The 27922-nt window shown below is 40.4% G+C and overlaps 1 protein-coding gene, 12 non-coding genes and 1 pseudogene across 13 annotated transcripts; 4 read left to right on the top strand and 10 right to left on the bottom strand.

The window, feature by feature from the left end:
• Positions 1-181: 181 nt before the first annotated feature.
• LOC130661522 (U2 spliceosomal RNA) lies at positions 182-390 on the bottom strand (annotated as a pseudogene).
• Positions 391-5255: 4865 nt separating this feature from the next.
• LOC130658361 (5S ribosomal RNA) lies at positions 5256-5374 on the top strand. Its single transcript, XR_008985577.1, has one exon. It is a non-coding gene; the product is annotated as a 5S ribosomal RNA (ribosomal RNA).
• Positions 5375-5724: 350 nt separating this feature from the next.
• On the bottom strand, positions 5725-5889 carry LOC130660312 (U1 spliceosomal RNA). Its single transcript, XR_008987511.1, has one exon. It is a non-coding gene; the product is annotated as a U1 spliceosomal RNA (small nuclear RNA).
• Positions 5890-6074: 185 nt separating this feature from the next.
• Positions 6075-6266, bottom strand: LOC130661360 (U2 spliceosomal RNA). The gene has a single exon (XR_008988553.1). It is a non-coding gene; the product is annotated as a U2 spliceosomal RNA (small nuclear RNA).
• Positions 6267-9589: 3323 nt separating this feature from the next.
• LOC130657402 (histone H2B, gonadal-like) lies at positions 9590-10276 on the bottom strand. Its single transcript, XM_057460384.1, is given in 2 exon segments — positions 9590-10068; positions 10070-10276. Coding segments are annotated over 2 exon segments (411 nt in total). The 3' UTR covers positions 9590-9864.
• An 862-nt stretch (positions 10277-11138) lies between these two features.
• Positions 11139-11257, top strand: LOC130658360 (5S ribosomal RNA). The gene has a single exon (XR_008985576.1). It is a non-coding gene; the product is annotated as a 5S ribosomal RNA (ribosomal RNA).
• Positions 11258-11607: 350 nt separating this feature from the next.
• Positions 11608-11772, bottom strand: LOC130660309 (U1 spliceosomal RNA). The gene has a single exon (XR_008987509.1). It is a non-coding gene; the product is annotated as a U1 spliceosomal RNA (small nuclear RNA).
• Positions 11773-11957: 185 nt separating this feature from the next.
• On the bottom strand, positions 11958-12149 carry LOC130661359 (U2 spliceosomal RNA). The gene has a single exon (XR_008988552.1). It is a non-coding gene; the product is annotated as a U2 spliceosomal RNA (small nuclear RNA).
• A 4865-nt stretch (positions 12150-17014) lies between these two features.
• LOC130658359 (5S ribosomal RNA) lies at positions 17015-17133 on the top strand. Its single transcript, XR_008985575.1, has one exon. It is a non-coding gene; the product is annotated as a 5S ribosomal RNA (ribosomal RNA).
• Positions 17134-17483: 350 nt separating this feature from the next.
• Positions 17484-17648, bottom strand: LOC130660308 (U1 spliceosomal RNA). Its single transcript, XR_008987508.1, has one exon. It is a non-coding gene; the product is annotated as a U1 spliceosomal RNA (small nuclear RNA).
• Positions 17649-17833: 185 nt separating this feature from the next.
• On the bottom strand, positions 17834-18025 carry LOC130661358 (U2 spliceosomal RNA). The gene has a single exon (XR_008988551.1). It is a non-coding gene; the product is annotated as a U2 spliceosomal RNA (small nuclear RNA).
• Positions 18026-22890: 4865 nt separating this feature from the next.
• LOC130658358 (5S ribosomal RNA) lies at positions 22891-23009 on the top strand. Its single transcript, XR_008985574.1, has one exon. It is a non-coding gene; the product is annotated as a 5S ribosomal RNA (ribosomal RNA).
• A 350-nt stretch (positions 23010-23359) lies between these two features.
• On the bottom strand, positions 23360-23524 carry LOC130660307 (U1 spliceosomal RNA). Its single transcript, XR_008987507.1, has one exon. It is a non-coding gene; the product is annotated as a U1 spliceosomal RNA (small nuclear RNA).
• A 185-nt stretch (positions 23525-23709) lies between these two features.
• Positions 23710-23901, bottom strand: LOC130661356 (U2 spliceosomal RNA). Its single transcript, XR_008988549.1, has one exon. It is a non-coding gene; the product is annotated as a U2 spliceosomal RNA (small nuclear RNA).
• Positions 23902-27922: the final 4021 nt, after the last annotated feature.

Here is a 27922-nt window from a genome sequence, read left to right as displayed (position 1 = left end):
TGGAACTGCACCGTAGCATGAGGGTACCCTTCAAAGTTTGTTAATGCTTGTGGCTTGAGTGTGTTATAAACTGCCGTGTCGCGGGGCATAGGCTGTATTCTCCCCCAGTGTACGCGTTTTGTTCCCGCCGTAGACTATGCAGAGTGCCGTCGGAAAGAGGACTGCTATTATTCTTTTATTGCTTATGTGGGCCGCCATCGGTAATAGTGCAACACCAAGGCAACCCGTGGTCACGGCGTGAATGAATCCACCTCCATGACCCAAGGCCAAAAATCAGATTAATATACTGACCATTCAGAGAATGGCCTACCAGATATTAAACTGATAAGAACAGTAAACTGATAAGAACAGATACTACACTTGATCTTAGCCATTAGGCCGAGAAGCGATAAAGAACAAGCGTTGCCATGATAGGCATCGTCCACACACCGTAACTGCTTGTGGAGCATGTCACGTTACTGTAAAGCTTACAACTGTCACCGCGTACGGATGGACGGCGACATAGTAAAAATCACGGCTGTTGATTTAGCCGTAGGATGGAGAGCGACTGTAGCGAGTGGATGGTAACTTACATGAATGCTAACAAAGGCGACGATACTAAGTGCGTGATATTACTTTCCAATATGACTGCGTACATTCCGTTTATCAACGCATTACGCCAGAACGTGCGCGCGCGTTACACAGTAGACCATGCAGCCGAAATGCGACAGTGCGACCCTGCCAGGAGTCGAACCTGGAATCCCCTGATTCGTAGTCAGATGCCTTATCCATTGGGCCACAGGGCGATGCTTATGACTTCGCCCCATCGTTATTTTGGCTTGCGCATTCGTTTTACTTACGACAGAATTCTTCGTGTTTGTAGCCATGAAAGAAAGGGACTTCTGTGAGTGAATTTTTTTACTGTGGTCTAATAAAAAAGTCGAAACGCAGTGCCCAATATATGAATTGCTCCTAATAGCCGGAAACAGGCCGTGTCGATGATGTAGGCCGACATACGCAACGCAAACCAAAGAACGCTTTATGAAAATCCTAACACGGGCGCGGAAGAAGCCCAAATTAACAGAGTAGATGTAATGCTGAAGACCTCAAACTCCAGCAGCTTCTCTTTCAGACTATTGCGTCGTGCTACAAATAAAAATTAACATGCTTTCGCATAGTCGCGGCTCCCAAAACGGACATTATACGATGTACAGAAACACACATTTCTGTTTTCGCGCCAAATCAATTCCCGGGAGTGGTACTTTTACGTCCGCATACTTCGCACCGTCTTAAATTATATCTCATTTACACGGTAATGTTTAGTATACTTCTACTGTGATAACAAGCATCGTTTATCGTTGGATTGTTGTAAGAAAACATTAAAAATGAGTGAAGCAGCTTCTCCAAAGAAAATCGCACCCAAGAAGAAACCTGCTGCAAAGAAGACAGCTGATCACCCTAAATATGTGGACATGATCAAGGCTGCTATCGCTACCCTAAAGGAACGCGGTGGTTCATCTCGCCAAGCTATTACAAAATATATTCATGCAAATTACAAAGTTGCTGAAAACTCAGATCATCATCTGAAAATGGCTCTTAAACGAGGAGTAACATCAGGCGATTTGATTCAAACTAAAGGCACTGGTGCTTCTGGATCATTCAAGCTAGGTCAGGTAAAAAAAGAAAAACCTAAGAAAAAGGCCGCAGCAAAAAAGCCAACGGCAAAGAAGCCTACTGCAAAGAAAAGTACACCAAAAAAGAAGCCAGCAAAGAAGAGCACGCCAAAGAAAGCAGCAAAGAAGCCTGCCACAAAGAAAGCCTCGGCTAAGAAACCAGCAGCTAAGAAACCCACAAAGAAGCCTGTTGCTAAAAAACCTGCAGCAAAGAAGGTCAAAAAGACTCCCAAAAAGGCAGCAAAGAAGACCGCAAAAAAATAATTTGTGTGTATCTGGCTATTACATTAACAAACGGCTATTTTTATAGCCACACATTTACAAAAAAACATTATCTTGGTACAAAGTTAAACTTGTTTAAGTCACTTAAACAGTTAAAAAAGAGTAATTTTAAGATTAGATTCCCTAAGTTTAAGTATTTTCGTTTTTAAATTTCTTATTTTCTTGCTTTTACTTTTCTTGCCCTTCATATTTTTAACATTGTCAAACTTTATGTAGCATAAAATTTTTATGTAGCATAAAATTTAAACAGAAAGCAGAACAAAGTTTGATATAAAAAGCTAGCCGTAATATTTTTTATGGATGTGTGGCTATAAAAATAGCCGTTTTTTGTTTGGTAAGATGCTTAGGCACGTTCCCCACGAATTCTTCTTGCCAACTGGATGTCTTTAGGCATGATTGTAACTCGTTTTGCGTGAATGGCACACAAGTTAGTATCCTCGAACAAGCCAACAAGGTACGCTTCAGAAGCCTCTTGCAGAGCCATAACGGCTGTGCTCTGGAATCGCAGATCTGTTTTGAAGTCCTGAGCAATTTCTCGCACAAGACGCTGGAAAGGCAACTTGCGGATCAAGAGCTCGGTTGACTTCTGGTATCTTCTGATTTCTCTGAGAGCAACTGTACCAGGTCTGTAACGATGTGGTTTTTTCACTCCTCCAGTAGCTGGTGCGCTTTTCCTCGCAGCTTTAGTGGCGAGTTGTTTTCGTGGAGCCTTTCCTCCAGTAGATTTACGTGCAGTTTGCTTTGTACGAGCCATATTTTAAGAAGTCGATGTAGTACGGATACACAAGACGGTCTAAAATGCACTATCGCGCCAAAGTTTTATTTCTCATATTGATTGACAGCTAAGGTTCAAAACAAACCATTTGATTGGTGCTAAGAAAGTAATTTCTGATTGGCTGCATAATGACATTACGCTCATTACTTTAACATTTTTATAAAATCTGTGTTTTTTGGCTACGGGAAAACGGCTGTATCTTCTGATACACAAAAGCTTTTGACTTTTTTTTTTTTTAGTAAGTAGCAGAAGGTTTGGCGAATTCCAACGATGCCAAATTTATTGCCTTACTGAAACATTAAGACCACGAATTTTTAAAAAAACTACAGTTTTACTTAAAAAAATGTACAAAATGTTCGGAACATTTTGTAATGACGCAACTCTATTGGTTAATTAGGGTGTTTCCACGAGCAGTAGGTAATTTTATGGCCTCTTTTTAAAGCTGTCTGAATTCTGTTAACTCAAACGTTGTTTTTGTACTCGTTCTGTACGCAACTATATCAATATGTCTGGACGCGGAAAAGGAGGTAAAGGATTGGGAAAAGGAGGTGCTAAACGTCACCGAAAAATTCTTCGTGATAACATTCAGGGAATCACAAAACCTGCTATTCGACGTCTTGCTCGACGAGGTGGTGTCAAACGTATCTCTGGCCTTATCTATGAGGAAACCAGAGGTGTACTGAAGGTTTTCTTAGAGAATGTTATTCGTGATGCTGTAACCTACACAGAGCACGCTAAACGCAAGACCGTTACCGCTATGGATGTTGTTTATGCCTTAAAACGTCAAGGAAGAACTCTTTACGGATTCGGAGGTTAAGCGTTGTCATTGCTCAACAAAAACGGCTATTTTTATAGCCACAAATCTTTTAAAACATTACTTTGTGCACGCTTCCAAATTACACAATGTGTAAAGTCTTGTCACAGTTACATTTATTGCTATACGATACTATGTCATATATGACACAAAAAAAATTTAGAAATACTTTGTAGGGTTAATTTGCCTGGGAGTGTTTCCGTGAAAAGCTGGGTTAAGTTAAATGTAAGCAATAACATGGATCAATGTACTTGTCTTTTCTGCAAGTACAGCTAATAATACGTATGAAAAGTGAAGCTAATCCACACACACACATGGGGAAGTATTTTAAATGTAGGCTAGTGTTCTTAAGCACATTATTTAGAAGTTTTATTAACTTCGGTTAACTTGTAGTGACGCCAAGTAAATGTTTTTTTAAAGATGTGTGGTCTTAAAAAAGACCGTTTGTGTTTGGTAGACGTTGGTTTACTTGCTGCTTGTGTATTTTGTGACGGCTTTTGTTCCTTCACTGACTGCGTGTTTTGCAAGTTCTCCAGGCAAGAGAAGACGTACTGCGGTTTGAATTTCACGAGAAGAGATGGTCGACTTTTTGTTTTGAAGAGCCAAACGCGAAGCTTCGGAAGCAATGCGCTCAAAGATGTCGTTGACAAATGAGTTCATGATGCTCATAGCTTTGCTTGAAACTCCGACATCTGGGTGAACTTGTTTCAAAACATTGTAGATGTAAATAGCATAACTTTCCTTTCTCTTTCTCTTGCGTTTCTTTTCACCAGTTCCACCAATCTTTCCTCCTTTTTTGCCGGCTCTTTTTTCACCTTTCTTGGCTACTTTAGGTGCCTGTTTTCCTCCTTTAGCTGCTGCGTCAGACATGGTTAAAAATTTTTGCTACTTAACTTGTAAATAAGCATTAAACTGCAAGTCAAAACTTTTTGTTTATAAGTAAAAAAATCGGATCGAATTCGATCCGAAAACGCCGATACGCAATTTAATTGGTTAAAAAAAAAATCTTTTGTTTAATACTTAATTATGATTGGTTAAAAAAACATGATTTCGATCCTATTTTTATGATGAAAAAACGAGTAAAGTTTATTTCGTTAACACTTACGTTAAATATTCGTACGTTTTTGTATTAACTTACAAATCAAATCGCAGTTATGTCTGGACGTGGAAAAGGTGGAAAAGCTAAGGCTAAAGCCAAGACAAGATCCTCAAGAGCTGGACTTCAATTTCCAGTCGGTAGAGTGCATAGATTCCTTCGTAGAGGGCACTATGCTAACCGAATTGGATCTGGAGCACCAGTTTACTTAGCAGCCGTCTTGGAATATTTATCTGCTGAGATATTGGAGTTGGCTGGTAACGCAGCAAGAGACAACAAAAAAGCTAGGATTATTCCAAGACATTTACAATTGGCTGTTCGTAATGATGAAGAATTAAACAAACTTTTGAGCGGTGTAACCATTGCAGCTGGTGGTGTTTTGCCAAACATTCAAGCTGTCTTACTCCCAAAGAAGAACGACAAAGGACAGAAGAAGTAAACCGCTACACTCAGAAAACAACGGCTATTTTTATAGCCACACATCTTTAAAAAAACATTGTTTTTTTCACAAAACTATAACCTTAAAGTCTAATAGATAATCCATGCATACGCCTTGTCCTAAGTAACTCAAAGAAATTAAATAAAAAAATTTGATCACAACGTCAAAATAAATTGCACGTATTTGCCCCTACTAATGTCTACGGCCATACCACGATGAACACACCCGTTCTCGTCTGATCACGGAAGTTAAGCATCGTCGGGCCGGGATAGTACTTGGATGGGGGACCGCCTGGGAACTCCCGGTGTCGTAGGCTTTTCATTTTCATTTGTTGCCTTTTCATTTCAATGGTGCTGTGATATATTTCTTGTTATAACAATTAAGGAACGTGGCGGTTGTTGAAAGTGTTTCCTATGACATTTTCCTACGACATTTTCAGGTGATAGTACGAGAAAAAAGAGCTTTCAAATGCATACAAACTCGATCTATTGCCGATCATCCAATAACCCTGACGGAATGGCAAATAAAATAAAATTCCGCCGCCTTCCGAGGACTTATATCGCAATCACGTTTCGTAACAGCCAAGCGAGGTTTTACCTTAGCGTTTAAGTCACCACCGACATTTGGCCGCGCAACTTTTCTAAGCTCATTCATTTTGACTTAAGGAGGGGGCGAGCGCGGACGCAGGCCCCCACTACCAGAAATTGTACGGTCGAGTTACTGACGTTTGCAGTAATCGCAGAGGTCAGCCCAAGCGTAGTGCAATGCAAGAGCCTCACTCTGGAAGAAAACCCTCATTGATCAGTCTTTACTTCCCCGTCAGGTAAGTATGAGTTGGAACTGCACCGTAGCATGAGGGTACCCTTCAAAGTTTGTTAATGCTTGTGGCTTGAGTGTGTTATAAACTGCCGTGTCGCGGGGCATAGGCTGTATTCTCCCCCAGTGTACGCGTTTTGTTCCCGCCGTAGACTATGCAGAGTGCCGTCGGAAAGAGGACTGCTATTATTCTTTTATTGCTTATGTGGGCCGCCATCGGTAATAGTGCAACACCAAGGCAACCCGTGGTCACGGCGTGAATGAATCCACCTCCATGACCCAAGGCCAAAAATCAGATTAATATACTGACCATTCAGAGAATGGCCTACCAGATATTAAACTGATAAGAACAGATACTACACTTGATCTTAGCCATTAGGCCGAGAAGCGATAAAGAACAAGCGTTGCCATGATAGGCATCGTCCACACACCGTAACTGCTTGTGGAGCATGTCACGTTACTGTAAAGCTTACAACTGTCACCGCGTACGGATGGACGGCGACATAGTAAAAATCACGGCTGTTGATTTAGCCGTAGGATGGAGAGCGACTGTAGCGAGTGGATGGTAACTTACATGAATGCTAACAAAGGCGACGATACTAAGTGCGTGATATTACTTTCCAATATGACTGCGTACATTCCGTTTATCAACGCATTACGCCAGAACGTGCGCGCGCGTTACACAGTAGACCATGCAGCCGAAATGCGACAGTGCGACCCTGCCAGGAGTCGAACCTGGAATCCCCTGATTCGTAGTCAGATGCCTTATCCATTGGGCCACAGGGCGATGCTTATGACTTCGCCCCATCGTTATTTTGGCTTGCGCATTCGTTTTACTTACGACAGAATTCTTCGTGTTTGTAGCCATGAAAGAAAGGGACTTCTGTGAGTGAATTTTTTTACTGTGGTCTAATAAAAAAGTCGAAACGCAGTGCCCAATATATGAATTGCTCCTAATAGCCGGAAACAGGCCGTGTCGATGATGTAGGCCGACATACGCAACGCAAACCAAAGAACGCTTTATGAAAATCCTAACACGGGCGCGGAAGAAGCCCAAATTAACAGAGTAGATGTAATGCTGAAGACCTCAAACTCCAGCAGCTTCTCTTTCAGACTATTGCGTCGTGCTACAAATAAAAATTAACATGCTTTCGCATAGTCGCGGCTCCCAAAACGGACATTATACGATGTACAGAAACACACATTTCTGTTTTCGCGCCAAATCAATTCCCGGGAGTGGTACTTTTACGTCCGCATACTTCGCACCGTCTTAAATTATATCTCATTTACACGGTAATGTTTAGTATACTTCTACTGTGATAACAAGCATCGTTTATCGTTGGATTGTTGTAAGAAAACATTAAAAATGAGTGAAGCAGCTTCTCCAAAGAAAATCGCACCCAAGAAGAAACCTGCTGCAAAGAAGACAGCTGATCACCCTAAATATGTGGACATGATCAAGGCTGCTATCGCTACCCTAAAGGAACGCGGTGGTTCATCTCGCCAAGCTATTACAAAATATATTCATGCAAATTACAAAGTTGCTGAAAACTCAGATCATCATCTGAAAATGGCTCTTAAACGAGGAGTAACATCAGGCGATTTGATTCAAACTAAAGGCACTGGTGCTTCTGGATCATTCAAGCTAGGTCAGGTAAAAAAAGAAAAACCTAAGAAAAAGGCCGCAGCAAAAAAGCCAACGGCAAAGAAGCCTACTGCAAAGAAAAGTACACCAAAAAAGAAGCCAGCAAAGAAGAGCACGCCAAAGAAAGCAGCAAAGAAGCCTGCCACAAAGAAAGCCTCGGCTAAGAAACCAGCAGCTAAGAAACCCACAAAGAAGCCTGTTGCTAAAAAACCTGCAGCAAAGAAGGTCAAAAAGACTCCCAAAAAGGCAGCAAAGAAGACCGCAAAAAAATAATTTGTGTGTATCTGGCTATTACATTAACAAACGGCTATTTTTATAGCCACACATTTACAAAAAAACATTATCTTGGTACAAAGTTAAACTTGTTTAAGTCACTTAAACAGTTAAAAAAGAGTAATTTTAAGATTAGATTCCCTAAGTTTAAGTATTTTCGTTTTTAAATTTCTTATTTTCTTGCTTTTACTTTTCTTGCCCTTCATATTTTTAACATTGTCAAACTTTATGTAGCATAAAATTTTTATGTAGCATAAAATTTAAACAGAAAGCAGAACAAAGTTTGATATAAAAAGCTAGCCGTAATATTTTTTATGGATGTGTGGCTATAAAAATAGCCGTTTTTTGTTTGGTAAGATGCTTAGGCACGTTCCCCACGAATTCTTCTTGCCAACTGGATGTCTTTAGGCATGATTGTAACTCGTTTTGCGTGAATGGCACACAAGTTAGTATCCTCGAACAAGCCAACAAGGTACGCTTCAGAAGCCTCTTGCAGAGCCATAACGGCTGTGCTCTGGAATCGCAGATCTGTTTTGAAGTCCTGAGCAATTTCTCGCACAAGACGCTGGAAAGGCAACTTGCGGATCAAGAGCTCGGTTGACTTCTGGTATCTTCTGATTTCTCTGAGAGCAACTGTACCAGGTCTGTAACGATGTGGTTTTTTCACTCCTCCAGTAGCTGGTGCGCTTTTCCTCGCAGCTTTAGTGGCGAGTTGTTTTCGTGGAGCCTTTCCTCCAGTAGATTTACGTGCAGTTTGCTTTGTACGAGCCATATTTTAAGAAGTCGATGTAGTACGGATACACAAGACGGTCTAAAATGCACTATCGCGCCAAAGTTTTATTTCTCATATTGATTGACAGCTAAGGTTCAAAACAAACCATTTGATTGGTGCTAAGAAAGTAATTTCTGATTGGCTGCATAATGACATTACGCTCATTACTTTAACATTTTTATAAAATCTGTGTTTTTTGGCTACGGGAAAACGGCTGTATCTTCTGATACACAAAAGCTTTTGACTTTTTTTTTTTTTAGTAAGTAGCAGAAGGTTTGGCGAATTCCAACGATGCCAAATTTATTGCCTTACTGAAACATTAAGACCACGAATTTTTAAAAAAACTACAGTTTTACTTAAAAAAATGTACAAAATGTTCGGAACATTTTGTAATGACGCAACTCTATTGGTTAATTAGGGTGTTTCCACGAGCAGTAGGTAATTTTATGGCCTCTTTTTAAAGCTGTCTGAATTCTGTTAACTCAAACGTTGTTTTTGTACTCGTTCTGTACGCAACTATATCAATATGTCTGGACGCGGAAAAGGAGGTAAAGGATTGGGAAAAGGAGGTGCTAAACGTCACCGAAAAATTCTTCGTGATAACATTCAGGGAATCACAAAACCTGCTATTCGACGTCTTGCTCGACGAGGTGGTGTCAAACGTATCTCTGGCCTTATCTATGAGGAAACCAGAGGTGTACTGAAGGTTTTCTTAGAGAATGTTATTCGTGATGCTGTAACCTACACAGAGCACGCTAAACGCAAGACCGTTACCGCTATGGATGTTGTTTATGCCTTAAAACGTCAAGGAAGAACTCTTTACGGATTCGGAGGTTAAGCGTTGTCATTGCTCAACAAAAACGGCTATTTTTATAGCCACAAATCTTTTAAAACATTACTTTGTGCACGCTTCCAAATTACACAATGTGTAAAGTCTTGTCACAGTTACATTTATTGCTATACGATACTATGTCATATATGACACAAAAAAAATTTAGAAATACTTTGTAGGGTTAATTTGCCTGGGAGTGTTTCCGTGAAAAGCTGGGTTAAGTTAAATGTAAGCAATAACATGGATCAATGTACTTGTCTTTTCTGCAAGTACAGCTAATAATACGTATGAAAAGTGAAGCTAATCCACACACACACATGGGGAAGTATTTTAAATGTAGGCTAGTGTTCTTAAGCACATTATTTAGAAGTTTTATTAACTTCGGTTAACTTGTAGTGACGCCAAGTAAATGTTTTTTTAAAGATGTGTGGTCTTAAAAAAGACCGTTTGTGTTTGGTAGACGTTGGTTTACTTGCTGCTTGTGTATTTTGTGACGGCTTTTGTTCCTTCACTGACTGCGTGTTTTGCAAGTTCTCCAGGCAAGAGAAGACGTACTGCGGTTTGAATTTCACGAGAAGAGATGGTCGACTTTTTGTTTTGAAGAGCCAAACGCGAAGCTTCGGAAGCAATGCGCTCAAAGATGTCGTTGACAAATGAGTTCATGATTCATGATGCTCATAGCTTTGCTTGAAACTCCGACATCTGGGTGAACTTGTTTCAAAACATTGTAGATGTAAATAGCATAACTTTCCTTTCTCTTTCTCTTGCGTTTCTTTTCACCAGTTCCACCAATCTTTCCTCCTTTTTTGCCGGCTCTTTTTTCACCTTTCTTGGCTACTTTAGGTGCCTGTTTTCCTCCTTTAGCTGCTGCGTCAGACATGGTTAAAAATTTTTGCTACTTAACTTGTAAATAAGCATTAAACTGCAAGTCAAAACTTTTTGTTTATAAGTAAAAAAATCGGATCGAATTCGATCCGAAAACGCCGATACGCAATTTAATTGGTTAAAAAAAAAATCTTTTGTTTAATACTTAATTATGATTGGTTAAAAAAACATGATTTCGATCCTATTTTTATGATGAAAAAACGAGTAAAGTTTATTTCGTTAACACTTACGTTAAATATTCGTACGTTTTTGTATTAACTTACAAATCAAATCGCAGTTATGTCTGGACGTGGAAAAGGTGGAAAAGCTAAGGCTAAAGCCAAGACAAGATCCTCAAGAGCTGGACTTCAATTTCCAGTCGGTAGAGTGCATAGATTCCTTCGTAGAGGGCACTATGCTAACCGAATTGGATCTGGAGCACCAGTTTACTTAGCAGCCGTCTTGGAATATTTATCTGCTGAGATATTGGAGTTGGCTGGTAACGCAGCAAGAGACAACAAAAAAGCTAGGATTATTCCAAGACATTTACAATTGGCTGTTCGTAATGATGAAGAATTAAACAAACTTTTGAGCGGTGTAACCATTGCAGCTGGTGGTGTTTTGCCAAACATTCAAGCTGTCTTACTCCCAAAGAAGAACGACAAAGGACAGAAGAAGTAAACCGCTACACTCAGAAAACAACGGCTATTTTTATAGCCACACATCTTTAAAAAAACATTGTTTTTTTCACAAAACTATAACCTTAAAGTCTAATAGATAATCCATGCATACGCCTTGTCCTAAGTAACTCAAAGAAATTAAATAAAAAAATTTGATCACAACGTCAAAATAAATTGCACGTATTTGCCCCTACTAATGTCTACGGCCATACCACGATGAACACACCCGTTCTCGTCTGATCACGGAAGTTAAGCATCGTCGGGCCGGGATAGTACTTGGATGGGGGACCGCCTGGGAACTCCCGGTGTCGTAGGCTTTTCATTTTCATTTGTTGCCTTTTCATTTCAATGGTGCTGTGATATATTTCTTGTTATAACAATTAAGGAACGTGGCGGTTGTTGAAAGTGTTTCCTATGACATTTTCCTACGACATTTTCAGGTGATAGTACGAGAAAAAAGAGCTTTCAAATGCATACAAACTCGATCTATTGCCGATCATCCAATAACCCTGACGGAATGGCAAATAAAATAAAATTCCGCCGCCTTCCGAGGACTTATATCGCAATCACGTTTCGTAACAGCCAAGCGAGGTTTTACCTTAGCGTTTAAGTCACCACCGACATTTGGCCGCGCAACTTTTCTAAGCTCATTCATTTTGACTTAAGGAGGGGGCGAGCGCGGACGCAGGCCCCCACTACCAGAAATTGTACGGTCGAGTTACTGACGTTTGCAGTAATCGCAGAGGTCAGCCCAAGCGTAGTGCAATGCAAGAGCCTCACTCTGGAAGAAAACCCTCATTGATCAGTCTTTACTTCCCCGTCAGGTAAGTATGAGTTGGAACTGCACCGTAGCATGAGGGTACCCTTCAAAGTTTGTTAATGCTTGTGGCTTGAGTGTGTTATAAACTGCCGTGTCGCGGGGCATAGGCTGTATTCTCCCCCAGTGTACGCGTTTTGTTCCCGCCGTAGACTATGCAGAGTGCCGTCGGAAAGAGGACTGCTATTATTCTTTTATTGCTTATGTGGGCCGCCATCGGTAATAGTGCAACACCAAGGCAACCCGTGGTCACGGCGTGAATGAATCCACCTCCATGACCCAAGGCCAAAAATCAGATTAATATACTGACCATTCAGAGAATGGCCTACCAGATATTAAACTGATAAGAACAGATACTACACTTGATCTTAGCCATTAGGCCGAGAAGCGATAAAGAACAAGCGTTGCCATGATAGGCATCGTCCACACACCGTAACTGCTTGTGGAGCATGTCACGTTACTGTAAAGCTTACAACTGTCACCGCGTACGGATGGACGGCGACATAGTAAAAATCACGGCTGTTGATTTAGCCGTAGGATGGAGAGCGACTGTAGCGAGTGGATGGTAACTTACATGAATGCTAACAAAGGCGACGATACTAAGTGCGTGATATTACTTTCCAATATGACTGCGTACATTCCGTTTATCAACGCATTACGCCAGAACGTGCGCGCGCGTTACACAGTAGACCATGCAGCCGAAATGCGACAGTGCGACCCTGCCAGGAGTCGAACCTGGAATCCCCTGATTCGTAGTCAGATGCCTTATCCATTGGGCCACAGGGCGATGCTTATGACTTCGCCCCATCGTTATTTTGGCTTGCGCATTCGTTTTACTTACGACAGAATTCTTCGTGTTTGTAGCCATGAAAGAAAGGGACTTCTGTGAGTGAATTTTTTTACTGTGGTCTAATAAAAAAGTCGAAACGCAGTGCCCAATATATGAATTGCTCCTAATAGCCGGAAACAGGCCGTGTCGATGATGTAGGCCGACATACGCAACGCAAACCAAAGAACGCTTTATGAAAATCCTAACACGGGCGCGGAAGAAGCCCAAATTAACAGAGTAGATGTAATGCTGAAGACCTCAAACTCCAGCAGCTTCTCTTTCAGACTATTGCGTCGTGCTACAAATAAAAATTAACATGCTTTCGCATAGTCGCGGCTCCCAAAACGGACATTATACGATGTACAGAAACACACATTTCTGTTTTCGCGCCAAATCAATTCCCGGGAGTGGTACTTTTACGTCCGCATACTTCGCACCGTCTTAAATTATATCTCATTTACACGGTAATGTTTAGTATACTTCTACTGTGATAACAAGCATCGTTTATCGTTGGATTGTTGTAAGAAAACATTAAAAATGAGTGAAGCAGCTTCTCCAAAGAAAATCGCACCCAAGAAGAAACCTGCTGCAAAGAAGACAGCTGATCACCCTAAATATGTGGACATGATCAAGGCTGCTATCGCTACCCTAAAGGAACGCGGTGGTTCATCTCGCCAAGCTATTACAAAATATATTCATGCAAATTACAAAGTTGCTGAAAACTCAGATCATCATCTGAAAATGGCTCTTAAACGAGGAGTAACATCAGGCGATTTGATTCAAACTAAAGGCACTGGTGCTTCTGGATCATTCAAGCTAGGTCAGGTAAAAAAAGAAAAACCTAAGAAAAAGGCCGCAGCAAAAAAGCCAACGGCAAAGAAGCCTACTGCAAAGAAAAGTACACCAAAAAAGAAGCCAGCAAAGAAGAGCACGCCAAAGAAAGCAGCAAAGAAGCCTGCCACAAAGAAAGCCTCGGCTAAGAAACCAGCAGCTAAGAAACCCACAAAGAAGCCTGTTGCTAAAAAACCTGCAGCAAAGAAGGTCAAAAAGACTCCCAAAAAGGCAGCAAAGAAGACCGCAAAAAAATAATTTGTGTGTATCTGGCTATTACATTAACAAACGGCTATTTTTATAGCCACACATTTACAAAAAAACATTATCTTGGTACAAAGTTAAACTTGTTTAAGTCACTTAAACAGTTAAAAAAGAGTAATTTTAAGATTAGATTCCCTAAGTTTAAGTATTTTCGTTTTTAAATTTCTTATTTTCTTGCTTTTACTTTTCTTGCCCTTCATATTTTTAACATTGTCAAACTTTATGTAGCATAAAATTTTTATGTAGCATAAAATTTAAACAGAAAGCAGAACAAAGTTTGATATAAAAAGCTAGCCGTAATATTTTTTATGGATGTGTGGCTATAAAAATAGCCGTTTTTTGTTTGGTAAGATGCTTAGGCACGTTCCCCACGAATTCTTCTTGCCAACTGGATGTCTTTAGGCATGATTGTAACTCGTTTTGCGTGAATGGCACACAAGTTAGTATCCTCGAACAAGCCAACAAGGTACGCTTCAGAAGCCTCTTGCAGAGCCATAACGGCTGTGCTCTGGAATCGCAGATCTGTTTTGAAGTCCTGAGCAATTTCTCGCACAAGACGCTGGAAAGGCAACTTGCGGATCAAGAGCTCGGTTGACTTCTGGTATCTTCTGATTTCTCTGAGAGCAACTGTACCAGGTCTGTAACGATGTGGTTTTTTCACTCCTCCAGTAGCTGGTGCGCTTTTCCTCGCAGCTTTAGTGGCGAGTTGTTTTCGTGGAGCCTTTCCTCCAGTAGATTTACGTGCAGTTTGCTTTGTACGAGCCATATTTTAAGAAGTCGATGTAGTACGGATACACAAGACGGTCTAAAATGCACTATCGCGCCAAAGTTTTATTTCTCATATTGATTGACAGCTAAGGTTCAAAACAAACCATTTGATTGGTGCTAAGAAAGTAATTTCTGATTGGCTGCATAATGACATTACGCTCATTACTTTAACATTTTTATAAAATCTGTGTTTTTTGGCTACGGGAAAACGGCTGTATCTTCTGATACACAAAAGCTTTTGACTTTTTTTTTTTTTAGTAAGTAGCAGAAGGTTTGGCGAATTCCAACGATGCCAAATTTATTGCCTTACTGAAACATTAAGACCACGAATTTTTAAAAAAACTACAGTTTTACTTAAAAAAATGTACAAAATGTTCGGAACATTTTGTAATGACGCAACTCTATTGGTTAATTAGGGTGTTTCCACGAGCAGTAGGTAATTTTATGGCCTCTTTTTAAAGCTGTCTGAATTCTGTTAACTCAAACGTTGTTTTTGTACTCGTTCTGTACGCAACTATATCAATATGTCTGGACGCGGAAAAGGAGGTAAAGGATTGGGAAAAGGAGGTGCTAAACGTCACCGAAAAATTCTTCGTGATAACATTCAGGGAATCACAAAACCTGCTATTCGACGTCTTGCTCGACGAGGTGGTGTCAAACGTATCTCTGGCCTTATCTATGAGGAAACCAGAGGTGTACTGAAGGTTTTCTTAGAGAATGTTATTCGTGATGCTGTAACCTACACAGAGCACGCTAAACGCAAGACCGTTACCGCTATGGATGTTGTTTATGCCTTAAAACGTCAAGGAAGAACTCTTTACGGATTCGGAGGTTAAGCGTTGTCATTGCTCAACAAAAACGGCTATTTTTATAGCCACAAATCTTTTAAAACATTACTTTGTGCACGCTTCCAAATTACACAATGTGTAAAGTCTTGTCACAGTTACATTTATTGCTATACGATACTATGTCATATATGACACAAAAAAAATTTAGAAATACTTTGTAGGGTTAATTTGCCTGGGAGTGTTTCCGTGAAAAGCTGGGTTAAGTTAAATGTAAGCAATAACATGGATCAATGTACTTGTCTTTTCTGCAAGTACAGCTAATAATACGTATGAAAAGTGAAGCTAATCCACACACACACATGGGGAAGTATTTTAAATGTAGGCTAGTGTTCTTAAGCACATTATTTAGAAGTTTTATTAACTTCGGTTAACTTGTAGTGACGCCAAGTAAATGTTTTTTTAAAGATGTGTGGTCTTAAAAAAGACCGTTTGTGTTTGGTAGACGTTGGTTTACTTGCTGCTTGTGTATTTTGTGACGGCTTTTGTTCCTTCACTGACTGCGTGTTTTGCAAGTTCTCCAGGCAAGAGAAGACGTACTGCGGTTTGAATTTCACGAGAAGAGATGGTCGACTTTTTGTTTTGAAGAGCCAAACGCGAAGCTTCGGAAGCAATGCGCTCAAAGATGTCGTTGACAAATGAGTTCATGATGCTCATAGCTTTGCTTGAAACTCCGACATCTGGGTGAACTTGTTTCAAAACATTGTAGATGTAAATAGCATAACTTTCCTTTCTCTTTCTCTTGCGTTTCTTTTCACCAGTTCCACCAATCTTTCCTCCTTTTTTGCCGGCTCTTTTTTCACCTTTCTTGGCTACTTTAGGTGCCTGTTTTCCTCCTTTAGCTGCTGCGTCAGACATGGTTAAAAATTTTTGCTACTTAACTTGTAAATAAGCATTAAACTGCAAGTCAAAACTTTTTGTTTATAAGTAAAAAAATCGGATCGAATTCGATCCGAAAACGCCGATACGCAATTTAATTGGTTAAAAAAAAAATCTTTTGTTTAATACTTAATTATGATTGGTTAAAAAAACATGATTTCGATCCTATTTTTATGATGAAAAAACGAGTAAAGTTTATTTCGTTAACACTTACGTTAAATATTCGTACGTTTTTGTATTAACTTACAAATCAAATCGCAGTTATGTCTGGACGTGGAAAAGGTGGAAAAGCTAAGGCTAAAGCCAAGACAAGATCCTCAAGAGCTGGACTTCAATTTCCAGTCGGTAGAGTGCATAGATTCCTTCGTAGAGGGCACTATGCTAACCGAATTGGATCTGGAGCACCAGTTTACTTAGCAGCCGTCTTGGAATATTTATCTGCTGAGATATTGGAGTTGGCTGGTAACGCAGCAAGAGACAACAAAAAAGCTAGGATTATTCCAAGACATTTACAATTGGCTGTTCGTAATGATGAAGAATTAAACAAACTTTTGAGCGGTGTAACCATTGCAGCTGGTGGTGTTTTGCCAAACATTCAAGCTGTCTTACTCCCAAAGAAGAACGACAAAGGACAGAAGAAGTAAACCGCTACACTCAGAAAACAACGGCTATTTTTATAGCCACACATCTTTAAAAAAACATTGTTTTTTTCACAAAACTATAACCTTAAAGTCTAATAGATAATCCATGCATACGCCTTGTCCTAAGTAACTCAAAGAAATTAAATAAAAAAATTTGATCACAACGTCAAAATAAATTGCACGTATTTGCCCCTACTAATGTCTACGGCCATACCACGATGAACACACCCGTTCTCGTCTGATCACGGAAGTTAAGCATCGTCGGGCCGGGATAGTACTTGGATGGGGGACCGCCTGGGAACTCCCGGTGTCGTAGGCTTTTCATTTTCATTTGTTGCCTTTTCATTTCAATGGTGCTGTGATATATTTCTTGTTATAACAATTAAGGAACGTGGCGGTTGTTGAAAGTGTTTCCTATGACATTTTCCTACGACATTTTCAGGTGATAGTACGAGAAAAAAGAGCTTTCAAATGCATACAAACTCGATCTATTGCCGATCATCCAATAACCCTGACGGAATGGCAAATAAAATAAAATTCCGCCGCCTTCCGAGGACTTATATCGCAATCACGTTTCGTAACAGCCAAGCGAGGTTTTACCTTAGCGTTTAAGTCACCACCGACATTTGGCCGCGCAACTTTTCTAAGCTCATTCATTTTGACTTAAGGAGGGGGCGAGCGCGGACGCAGGCCCCCACTACCAGAAATTGTACGGTCGAGTTACTGACGTTTGCAGTAATCGCAGAGGTCAGCCCAAGCGTAGTGCAATGCAAGAGCCTCACTCTGGAAGAAAACCCTCATTGATCAGTCTTTACTTCCCCGTCAGGTAAGTATGAGTTGGAACTGCACCGTAGCATGAGGGTACCCTTCAAAGTTTGTTAATGCTTGTGGCTTGAGTGTGTTATAAACTGCCGTGTCGCGGGGCATAGGCTGTATTCTCCCCCAGTGTACGCGTTTTTTTCCCGCCGTAGACTATGCAGAGTGCCGTCGGAAAGAGGACTGCTATTATTCTTTTATTGCTTATGTGGGCCGCCATCGGTAATAGTGCAACACCAAGGCAACCCGTGGTCACGGCGTGAATGAATCCACCTCCATGACCCAAGGCCAAAAATCAGATTAATATACTGACCATTCAGAGAATGGCCTACCAGATATTAAACTGATAAGAACAGATACTACACTTGATCTTAGCCATTAGGCCGAGAAGCGATAAAGAACAAGCGTTGCCATGATAGGCATCGTCCACACACCGTAACTGCTTGTGGAGCATGTCACGTTACTGTAAAGCTTACAACTGTCACCGCGTACGGATGGACGGCGACATAGTAAAAATCACGGCTGTTGATTTAGCCGTAGGATGGAGAGCGACTGTAGCGAGTGGATGGTAACTTACATGAATGCTAACAAAGGCGACGATACTAAGTGCGTGATATTACTTTCCAATATGACTGCGTACATTCCGTTTATCAACGCATTACGCCAGAACGTGCGCGCGCGTTACACAGTAGACCATGCAGCCGAAATGCGACAGTGCGACCCTGCCAGGAGTCGAACCTGGAATCCCCTGATTCGTAGTCAGATGCCTTATCCATTGGGCCACAGGGCGATGCTTATGACTTCGCCCCATCGTTATTTTGGCTTGCGCATTCGTTTTACTTACGACAGAATTCTTCGTGTTTGTAGCCATGAAAGAAAGGGACTTCTGTGAGTGAATTTTTTTACTGTGGTCTAATAAAAAAGTCGAAACGCAGTGCCCAATATATGAATTGCTCCTAATAGCCGGAAACAGGCCGTGTCGATGATGTAGGCCGACATACGCAACGCAAACCAAAGAACGCTTTATGAAAATCCTAACACGGGCGCGGAAGAAGCCCAAATTAACAGAGTAGATGTAATGCTGAAGACCTCAAACTCCAGCAGCTTCTCTTTCAGACTATTGCGTCGTGCTACAAATAAAAATTAACATGCTTTCGCATAGTCGCGGCTCCCAAAACGGACATTATACGATGTACAGAAACACACATTTCTGTTTTCGCGCCAAATCAATTCCCGGGAGTGGTACTTTTACGTCCGCATACTTCGCACCGTCTTAAATTATATCTCATTTACACGGTAATGTTTAGTATACTTCTACTGTGATAACAAGCATCGTTTATCGTTGGATTGTTGTAAGAAAACATTAAAAATGAGTGAAGCAGCTTCTCCAAAGAAAATCGCACCCAAGAAGAAACCTGCTGCAAAGAAGACAGCTGATCACCCTAAATATGTGGACATGATCAAGGCTGCTATCGCTACCCTAAAGGAACGCGGTGGTTCATCTCGCCAAGCTATTACAAAATATATTCATGCAAATTACAAAGTTGCTGAAAACTCAGATCATCATCTGAAAATGGCTCTTAAACGAGGAGTAACATCAGGCGATTTGATTCAAACTAAAGGCACTGGTGCTTCTGGATCATTCAAGCTAGGTCAGGTAAAAAAAGAAAAACCTAAGAAAAAGGCCGCAGCAAAAAAGCCAACGGCAAAGAAGCCTACTGCAAAGAAAAGTACACCAAAAAAGAAGCCAGCAAAGAAGAGCACGCCAAAGAAAGCAGCAAAGAAGCCTGCCACAAAGAAAGCCTCGGCTAAGAAACCAGCAGCTAAGAAACCCACAAAGAAGCCTGTTGCTAAAAAACCTGCAGCAAAGAAGGTCAAAAAGACTCCCAAAAAGGCAGCAAAGAAGACCGCAAAAAAATAATTTGTGTGTATCTGGCTATTACATTAACAAACGGCTATTTTTATAGCCACACATTTACAAAAAAACATTATCTTGGTACAAAGTTAAACTTGTTTAAGTCACTTAAACAGTTAAAAAAGAGTAATTTTAAGATTAGATTCCCTAAGTTTAAGTATTTTCGTTTTTAAATTTCTTATTTTCTTGCTTTTACTTTTCTTGCCCTTCATATTTTTAACATTGTCAAACTTTATGTAGCATAAAATTTTTATGTAGCATAAAATTTAAACAGAAAGCAGAACAAAGTTTGATATAAAAAGCTAGCCGTAATATTTTTTATGGATGTGTGGCTATAAAAATAGCCGTTTTTTGTTTGGTAAGATGCTTAGGCACGTTCCCCACGAATTCTTCTTGCCAACTGGATGTCTTTAGGCATGATTGTAACTCGTTTTGCGTGAATGGCACACAAGTTAGTATCCTCGAACAAGCCAACAAGGTACGCTTCAGAAGCCTCTTGCAGAGCCATAACGGCTGTGCTCTGGAATCGCAGATCTGTTTTGAAGTCCTGAGCAATTTCTCGCACAAGACGCTGGAAAGGCAACTTGCGGATCAAGAGCTCGGTTGACTTCTGGTATCTTCTGATTTCTCTGAGAGCAACTGTACCAGGTCTGTAACGATGTGGTTTTTTCACTCCTCCAGTAGCTGGTGCGCTTTTCCTCGCAGCTTTAGTGGCGAGTTGTTTTCGTGGAGCCTTTCCTCCAGTAGATTTACGTGCAGTTTGCTTTGTACGAGCCATATTTTAAGAAGTCGATGTAGTACGGATACACAAGACGGTCTAAAATGCACTATCGCGCCAAAGTTTTATTTCTCATATTGATTGACAGCTAAGGTTCAAAACAAACCATTTGATTGGTGCTAAGAAAGTAATTTCTGATTGGCTGCATAATGACATTACGCTCATTACTTTAACATTTTTATAAAATCTGTGTTTTTTGGCTACGGGAAAACGGCTGTATCTTCTGATACACAAAAGCTTTTGACTTTTTTTTTTTTTAGTAAGTAGCAGAAGGTTTGGCGAATTCCAACGATGCCAAATTTATTGCCTTACTGAAACATTAAGACCACGAATTTTTAAAAAAACTACAGTTTTACTTAAAAAAATGTACAAAATGTTCGGAACATTTTGTAATGACGCAACTCTATTGGTTAATTAGGGTGTTTCCACGAGCAGTAGGTAATTTTATGGCCTCTTTTTAAAGCTGTCTGAATTCTGTTAACTCAAACGTTGTTTTTGTACTCGTTCTGTACGCAACTATATCAATATGTCTGGACGCGGAAAAGGAGGTAAAGGATTGGGAAAAGGAGGTGCTAAACGTCACCGAAAAATTCTTCGTGATAACATTCAGGGAATCACAAAACCTGCTATTCGACGTCTTGCTCGACGAGGTGGTGTCAAACGTATCTCTGGCCTTATCTATGAGGAAACCAGAGGTGTACTGAAGGTTTTCTTAGAGAATGTTATTCGTGATGCTGTAACCTACACAGAGCACGCTAAACGCAAGACCGTTACCGCTATGGATGTTGTTTATGCCTTAAAACGTCAAGGAAGAACTCTTTACGGATTCGGAGGTTAAGCGTTGTCATTGCTCAACAAAAACGGCTATTTTTATAGCCACAAATCTTTTAAAACATTACTTTGTGCACGCTTCCAAATTACACAATGTGTAAAGTCTTGTCACAGTTACATTTATTGCTATACGATACTATGTCATATATGACACAAAAAAAATTTAGAAATACTTTGTAGGGTTAATTTGCCTGGGAGTGTTTCCGTGAAAAGCTGGGTTAAGTTAAATGTAAGCAATAACATGGATCAATGTACTTGTCTTTTCTGCAAGTACAGCTAATAATACGTATGAAAAGTGAAGCTAATCCACACACACACATGGGGAAGTATTTTAAATGTAGGCTAGTGTTCTTAAGCACATTATTTAGAAGTTTTATTAACTTCGGTTAACTTGTAGTGACGCCAAGTAAATGTTTTTTTAAAGATGTGTGGTCTTAAAAAAGACCGTTTGTGTTTGGTAGACGTTGGTTTACTTGCTGCTTGTGTATTTTGTGACGGCTTTTGTTCCTTCACTGACTGCGTGTTTTGCAAGTTCTCCAGGCAAGAGAAGACGTACTGCGGTTTGAATTTCACGAGAAGAGATGGTCGACTTTTTGTTTTGAAGAGCCAAACGCGAAGCTTCGGAAGCAATGCGCTCAAAGATGTCGTTGACAAATGAGTTCATGATGCTCATAGCTTTGCTTGAAACTCCGACATCTGGGTGAACTTGTTTCAAAACATTGTAGATGTAAATAGCATAACTTTCCTTTCTCTTTCTCTTGCGTTTCTTTTCACCAGTTCCACCAATCTTTCCTCCTTTTTTGCCGGCTCTTTTTTCACCTTTCTTGGCTACTTTAGGTGCCTGTTTTCCTCCTTTAGCTGCTGCGTCAGACATGGTTAAAAATTTTTGCTACTTAACTTGTAAATAAGCATTAAACTGCAAGTCAAAACTTTTTGTTTATAAATAAAAAAATCGGATCGAATTCGATCCGAAAACGCCGATACGCAATTTAATTGGTTAAAAAAAAAATCTTTTGTTTAATACTTAATTATGATTGGTTAAAAAAACATGATTTCGATCCTATTTTTATGATGAAAAAACGAGTAAAGTTTATTTCGTTAACACTTACGTTAAATATTCGTACGTTTTTGTATTAACTTACAAATCAAATCGCAGTTATGTCTGGACGTGGAAAAGGTGGAAAAGCTAAGGCTAAAGCCAAGACAAGATCCTCAAGAGCTGGACTTCAATTTCCAGTCGGTAGAGTGCATAGATTCCTTCGTAGAGGGCACTATGCTAACCGAATTGGATCTGGAGCACCAGTTTACTTAGCAGCCGTCTTGGAATATTTATCTGCTGAGATATTGGAGTTGGCTGGTAACGCAGCAAGAGACAACAAAAAAGCTAGGATTATTCCAAGACATTTACAATTGGCTGTTCGTAATGATGAAGAATTAAACAAACTTTTGAGCGGTGTAACCATTGCAGCTGGTGGTGTTTTGCCAAACATTCAAGCTGTCTTACTCCCAAAGAAGAACGACAAAGGACAGAAGAAGTAAACCGCTACACTCAGAAAACAACGGCTATTTTTATAGCCACACATCTTTAAAAAAACATTGTTTTTTTCACAAAACTATAACCTTAAAGTCTAATAGATAATCCATGCATACGCCTTGTCCTAAGTAACTCAAAGAAATTAAATAAAAAAATTTGATCACAACGTCAAAATAAATTGCACGTATTTGCCCCTACTAATGTCTACGGCCATACCACGATGAACACACCCGTTCTCGTCTGATCACGGAAGTTAAGCATCGTCGGGCCGGGATAGTACTTGGATGGGGGACCGCCTGGGAACTCCCGGTGTCGTAGGCTTTTCATTTTCATTTGTTGCCTTTTCATTTCAATGGTGCTGTGATATATTTCTTGTTATAACAATTAAGGAACGTGGCGGTTGTTGAAAGTGTTTCCTATGACATTTTCCTACGACATTTTCAGGTGATAGTACGAGAAAAAAGAGCTTTCAAATGCATACAAACTCGATCTATTGCCGATCATCCAATAACCCTGACGGAATGGCAAATAAAATAAAATTCCGCCGCCTTCCGAGGACTTATATCGCAATCACGTTTCGTAACAGCCAAGCGAGGTTTTACCTTAGCGTTTAAGTCACCACCGACATTTGGCCGCGCAACTTTTCTAAGCTCATTCATTTTGACTTAAGGAGGGGGCGAGCGCGGACGCAGGCCCCCACTACCAGAAATTGTACGGTCGAGTTACTGACGTTTGCAGTAATCGCAGAGGTCAGCCCAAGCGTAGTGCAATGCAAGAGCCTCACTCTGGAAGAAAACCCTCATTGATCAGTCTTTACTTCCCCGTCAGGTAAGTATGAGTTGGAACTGCACCGTAGCATGAGGGTACCCTTCAAAGTTTGTTAATGCTTGTGGCTTGAGTGTGTTATAAACTGCCGTGTCGCGGGGCATAGGCTGTATTCTCCCCCAGTGTACGCGTTTTGTTCCCGCCGTAGACTATGCAGAGTGCCGTCGGAAAGAGGACTGCTATTATTCTTTTATTGCTTATGTGGGCCGCCATCGGTAATAGTGCAACACCAAGGCAACCCGTGGTCACGGCGTGAATGAATCCACCTCCATGACCCAAGGCCAAAAATCAGATTAATATACTGACCATTCAGAGAATGGCCTACCAGATATTAAACTGATAAGAACAGATACTACACTTGATCTTAGCCATTAGGCCGAGAAGCGATAAAGAACAAGCGTTGCCATGATAGGCATCGTCCACACACCGTAACTGCTTGTGGAGCATGTCACGTTACTGTAAAGCTTACAACTGTCACCGCGTACGGATGGACGGCGACATAGTAAAAATCACGGCTGTTGATTTAGCCGTAGGATGGAGAGCGACTGTAGCGAGTGGATGGTAACTTACATGAATGCTAACAAAGGCGACGATACTAAGTGCGTGATATTACTTTCCAATATGACTGCGTACATTCCGTTTATCAACGCATTACGCCAGAACGTGCGCGCGCGTTACACAGTAGACCATGCAGCCGAAATGCGACAGTGCGACCCTGCCAGGAGTCGAACCTGGAATCCCCTGATTCGTAGTCAGATGCCTTATCCATTGGGCCACAGGGCGATGCTTATGACTTCGCCCCATCGTTATTTTGGCTTGCGCATTCGTTTTACTTACGACAGAATTCTTCGTGTTTGTAGCCATGAAAGAAAGGGACTTCTGTGAGTGAATTTTTTTACTGTGGTCTAATAAAAAAGTCGAAACGCAGTGCCCAATATATGAATTGCTCCTAATAGCCGGAAACAGGCCGTGTCGATGATGTAGGCCGACATACGCAACGCAAACCAAAGAACGCTTTATGAAAATCCTAACACGGGCGCGGAAGAAGCCCAAATTAACAGAGTAGATGTAATGCTGAAGACCTCAAACTCCAGCAGCTTCTCTTTCAGACTATTGCGTCGTGCTACAAATAAAAATTAACATGCTTTCGCATAGTCGCGGCTCCCAAAACGGACATTATACGATGTACAGAAACACACATTTCTGTTTTCGCGCCAAATCAATTCCCGGGAGTGGTACTTTTACGTCCGCATACTTCGCACCGTCTTAAATTATATCTCATTTACACGGTAATGTTTAGTATACTTCTACTGTGATAACAAGCATCGTTTATCGTTGGATTGTTGTAAGAAAACATTAAAAATGAGTGAAGCAGCTTCTCCAAAGAAAATCGCACCCAAGAAGAAACCTGCTGCAAAGAAGACAGCTGATCACCCTAAATATGTGGACATGATCAAGGCTGCTATCGCTACCCTAAAGGAACGCGGTGGTTCATCTCGCCAAGCTATTACAAAATATATTCATGCAAATTACAAAGTTGCTGAAAACTCAGATCATCATCTGAAAATGGCTCTTAAACGAGGAGTAACATCAGGCGATTTGATTCAAACTAAAGGCACTGGTGCTTCTGGATCATTCAAGCTAGGTCAGGTAAAAAAAGAAAAACCTAAGAAAAAGGCCGCAGCAAAAAAGCCAACGGCAAAGAAGCCTACTGCAAAGAAAAGTACACCAAAAAAGAAGCCAGCAAAGAAGAGCACGCCAAAGAAAGCAGCAAAGAAGCCTGCCACAAAGAAAGCCTCGGCTAAGAAACCAGCAGCTAAGAAACCCACAAAGAAGCCTGTTGCTAAAAAACCTGCAGCAAAGAAGGTCAAAAAGACTCCCAAAAAGGCAGCAAAGAAGACCGCAAAAAAATAATTTGTGTGTATCTGGCTATTACATTAACAAACGGCTATTTTTATAGCCACACATTTACAAAAAAACATTATCTTGGTACAAAGTTAAACTTGTTTAAGTCACTTAAACAGTTAAAAAAGAGTAATTTTAAGATTAGATTCCCTAAGTTTAAGTATTTTCGTTTTTAAATTTCTTATTTTCTTGCTTTTACTTTTCTTGCCCTTCATATTTTTAACATTGTCAAACTTTATGTAGCATAAAATTTTTATGTAGCATAAAATTTAAACAGAAAGCAGAACAAAGTTTGATATAAAAAGCTAGCCGTAATATTTTTTATGGATGTGTGGCTATAAAAATAGCCGTTTTTTGTTTGGTAAGATGCTTAGGCACGTTCCCCACGAATTCTTCTTGCCAACTGGATGTCTTTAGGCATGATTGTAACTCGTTTTGCGTGAATGGCACACAAGTTAGTATCCTCGAACAAGCCAACAAGGTACGCTTCAGAAGCCTCTTGCAGAGCCATAACGGCTGTGCTCTGGAATCGCAGATCTGTTTTGAAGTCCTGAGCAATTTCTCGCACAAGACGCTGGAAAGGCAACTTGCGGATCAAGAGCTCGGTTGACTTCTGGTATCTTCTGATTTCTCTGAGAGCAACTGTACCAGGTCTGTAACGATGTGGTTTTTTCACTCCTCCAGTAGCTGGTGCGCTTTTCCTCGCAGCTTTAGTGGCGAGTTGTTTTCGTGGAGCCTTTCCTCCAGTAGATTTACGTGCAGTTTGCTTTGTACGAGCCATATTTTAAGAAGTCGATGTAGTACGGATACACAAGACGGTCTAAAATGCACTATCGCGCCAAAGTTTTATTTCTCATATTGATTGACAGCTAAGGTTCAAAACAAACCATTTGATTGGTGCTAAGAAAGTAATTTCTGATTGGCTGCATAATGACATTACGCTCATTACTTTAACATTTTTATAAAATCTGTGTTTTTTGGCTACGGGAAAACGGCTGTATCTTCTGATACACAAAAGCTTTTGACTTTTTTTTTTTTTAGTAAGTAGCAGAAGGTTTGGCGAATTCCAACGATGCCAAATTTATTGCCTTACTGAAACATTAAGACCACGAATTTTTAAAAAAACTACAGTTTTACTTAAAAAAATGTACAAAATGTTCGGAACATTTTGTAATGACGCAACTCTATTGGTTAATTAGGGTGTTTCCACGAGCAGTAGGTAATTTTATGGCCTCTTTTTAAAGCTGTCTGAATTCTGTTAACTCAAACGTTGTTTTTGTACTCGTTCTGTACGCAACTATATCAATATGTCTGGACGCGGAAAAGGAGGTAAAGGATTGGGAAAAGGAGGTGCTAAACGTCACCGAAAAATTCTTCGTGATAACATTCAGGGAATCACAAAACCTGCTATTCGACGTCTTGCTCGACGAGGTGGTGTCAAACGTATCTCTGGCCTTATCTATGAGGAAACCAGAGGTGTACTGAAGGTTTTCTTAGAGAATGTTATTCGTGATGCTGTAACCTACACAGAGCACGCTAAACGCAAGACCGTTACCGCTATGGATGTTGTTTATGCCTTAAAACGTCAAGGAAGAACTCTTTACGGATTCGGAGGTTAAGCGTTGTCATTGCTCAACAAAAACGGCTATTTTTATAGCCACAAATCTTTTAAAACATTACTTTGTGCACGCTTCCAAATTACACAATGTGTAAAGTCTTGTCACAGTTACATTTATTGCTATACGATACTATGTCATATATGACACAAAAAAAATTTAGAAATACTTTGTAGGGTTAATTTGCCTGGGAGTGTTTCCGTGAAAAGCTGGGTTAAGTTAAATGTAAGCAATAACATGGATCAATGTACTTGTCTTTTCTGCAAGTACAGCTAATAATACGTATGAAAAGTGAAGCTAATCCACACACACACATGGGGAAGTATTTTAAATGTAGGCTAGTGTTCTTAAGCACATTATTTAGAAGTTTTATTAACTTCGGTTAACTTGTAGTGACGCCAAGTAAATGTTTTTTTAAAGATGTGTGGTCTTAAAAAAGACCGTTTGTGTTTGGTAGACGTTGGTTTACTTGCTGCTTGTGTATTTTGTGACGGCTTTTGTTCCTTCACTGACTGCGTGTTTTGCAAGTTCTCCAGGCAAGAGAAGACGTACTGCGGTTTGAATTTCACGAGAAGAGATGGTCGACTTTTTGTTTTGAAGAGCCAAACGCGAAGCTTCGGAAGCAATGCGCTCAAAGATGTCGTTGACAAATGAGTTCATGATGCTCATAGCTTTGCTTGAAACTCCGACATCTGGGTGAACTTGTTTCAAAACATTGTAGATGTAAATAGCATAACTTTCCTTTCTCTTTCTCTTGCGTTTCTTTTCACCAGTTCCACCAATCTTTCCTCCTTTTTTGCCGGCTCTTTTTTCACCTTTCTTGGCTACTTTAGGTGCCTGTTTTCCTCCTTTAGCTGCTGCGTCAGACATGGTTAAAAATTTTTGCTA

The sequence above is a fragment of the Hydractinia symbiolongicarpus genome, chromosome 9 (assembly GCF_029227915.1).
Source record: "Hydractinia symbiolongicarpus strain clone_291-10 chromosome 9, HSymV2.1, whole genome shotgun sequence".
NCBI classification, from domain to species: domain Eukaryota; kingdom Metazoa; phylum Cnidaria; class Hydrozoa; order Anthoathecata; family Hydractiniidae; genus Hydractinia; species Hydractinia symbiolongicarpus.
The sequence above is the reverse complement of the archived record's forward strand: the minus strand, read 5'-3'. Positions and strand labels throughout refer to the sequence as shown.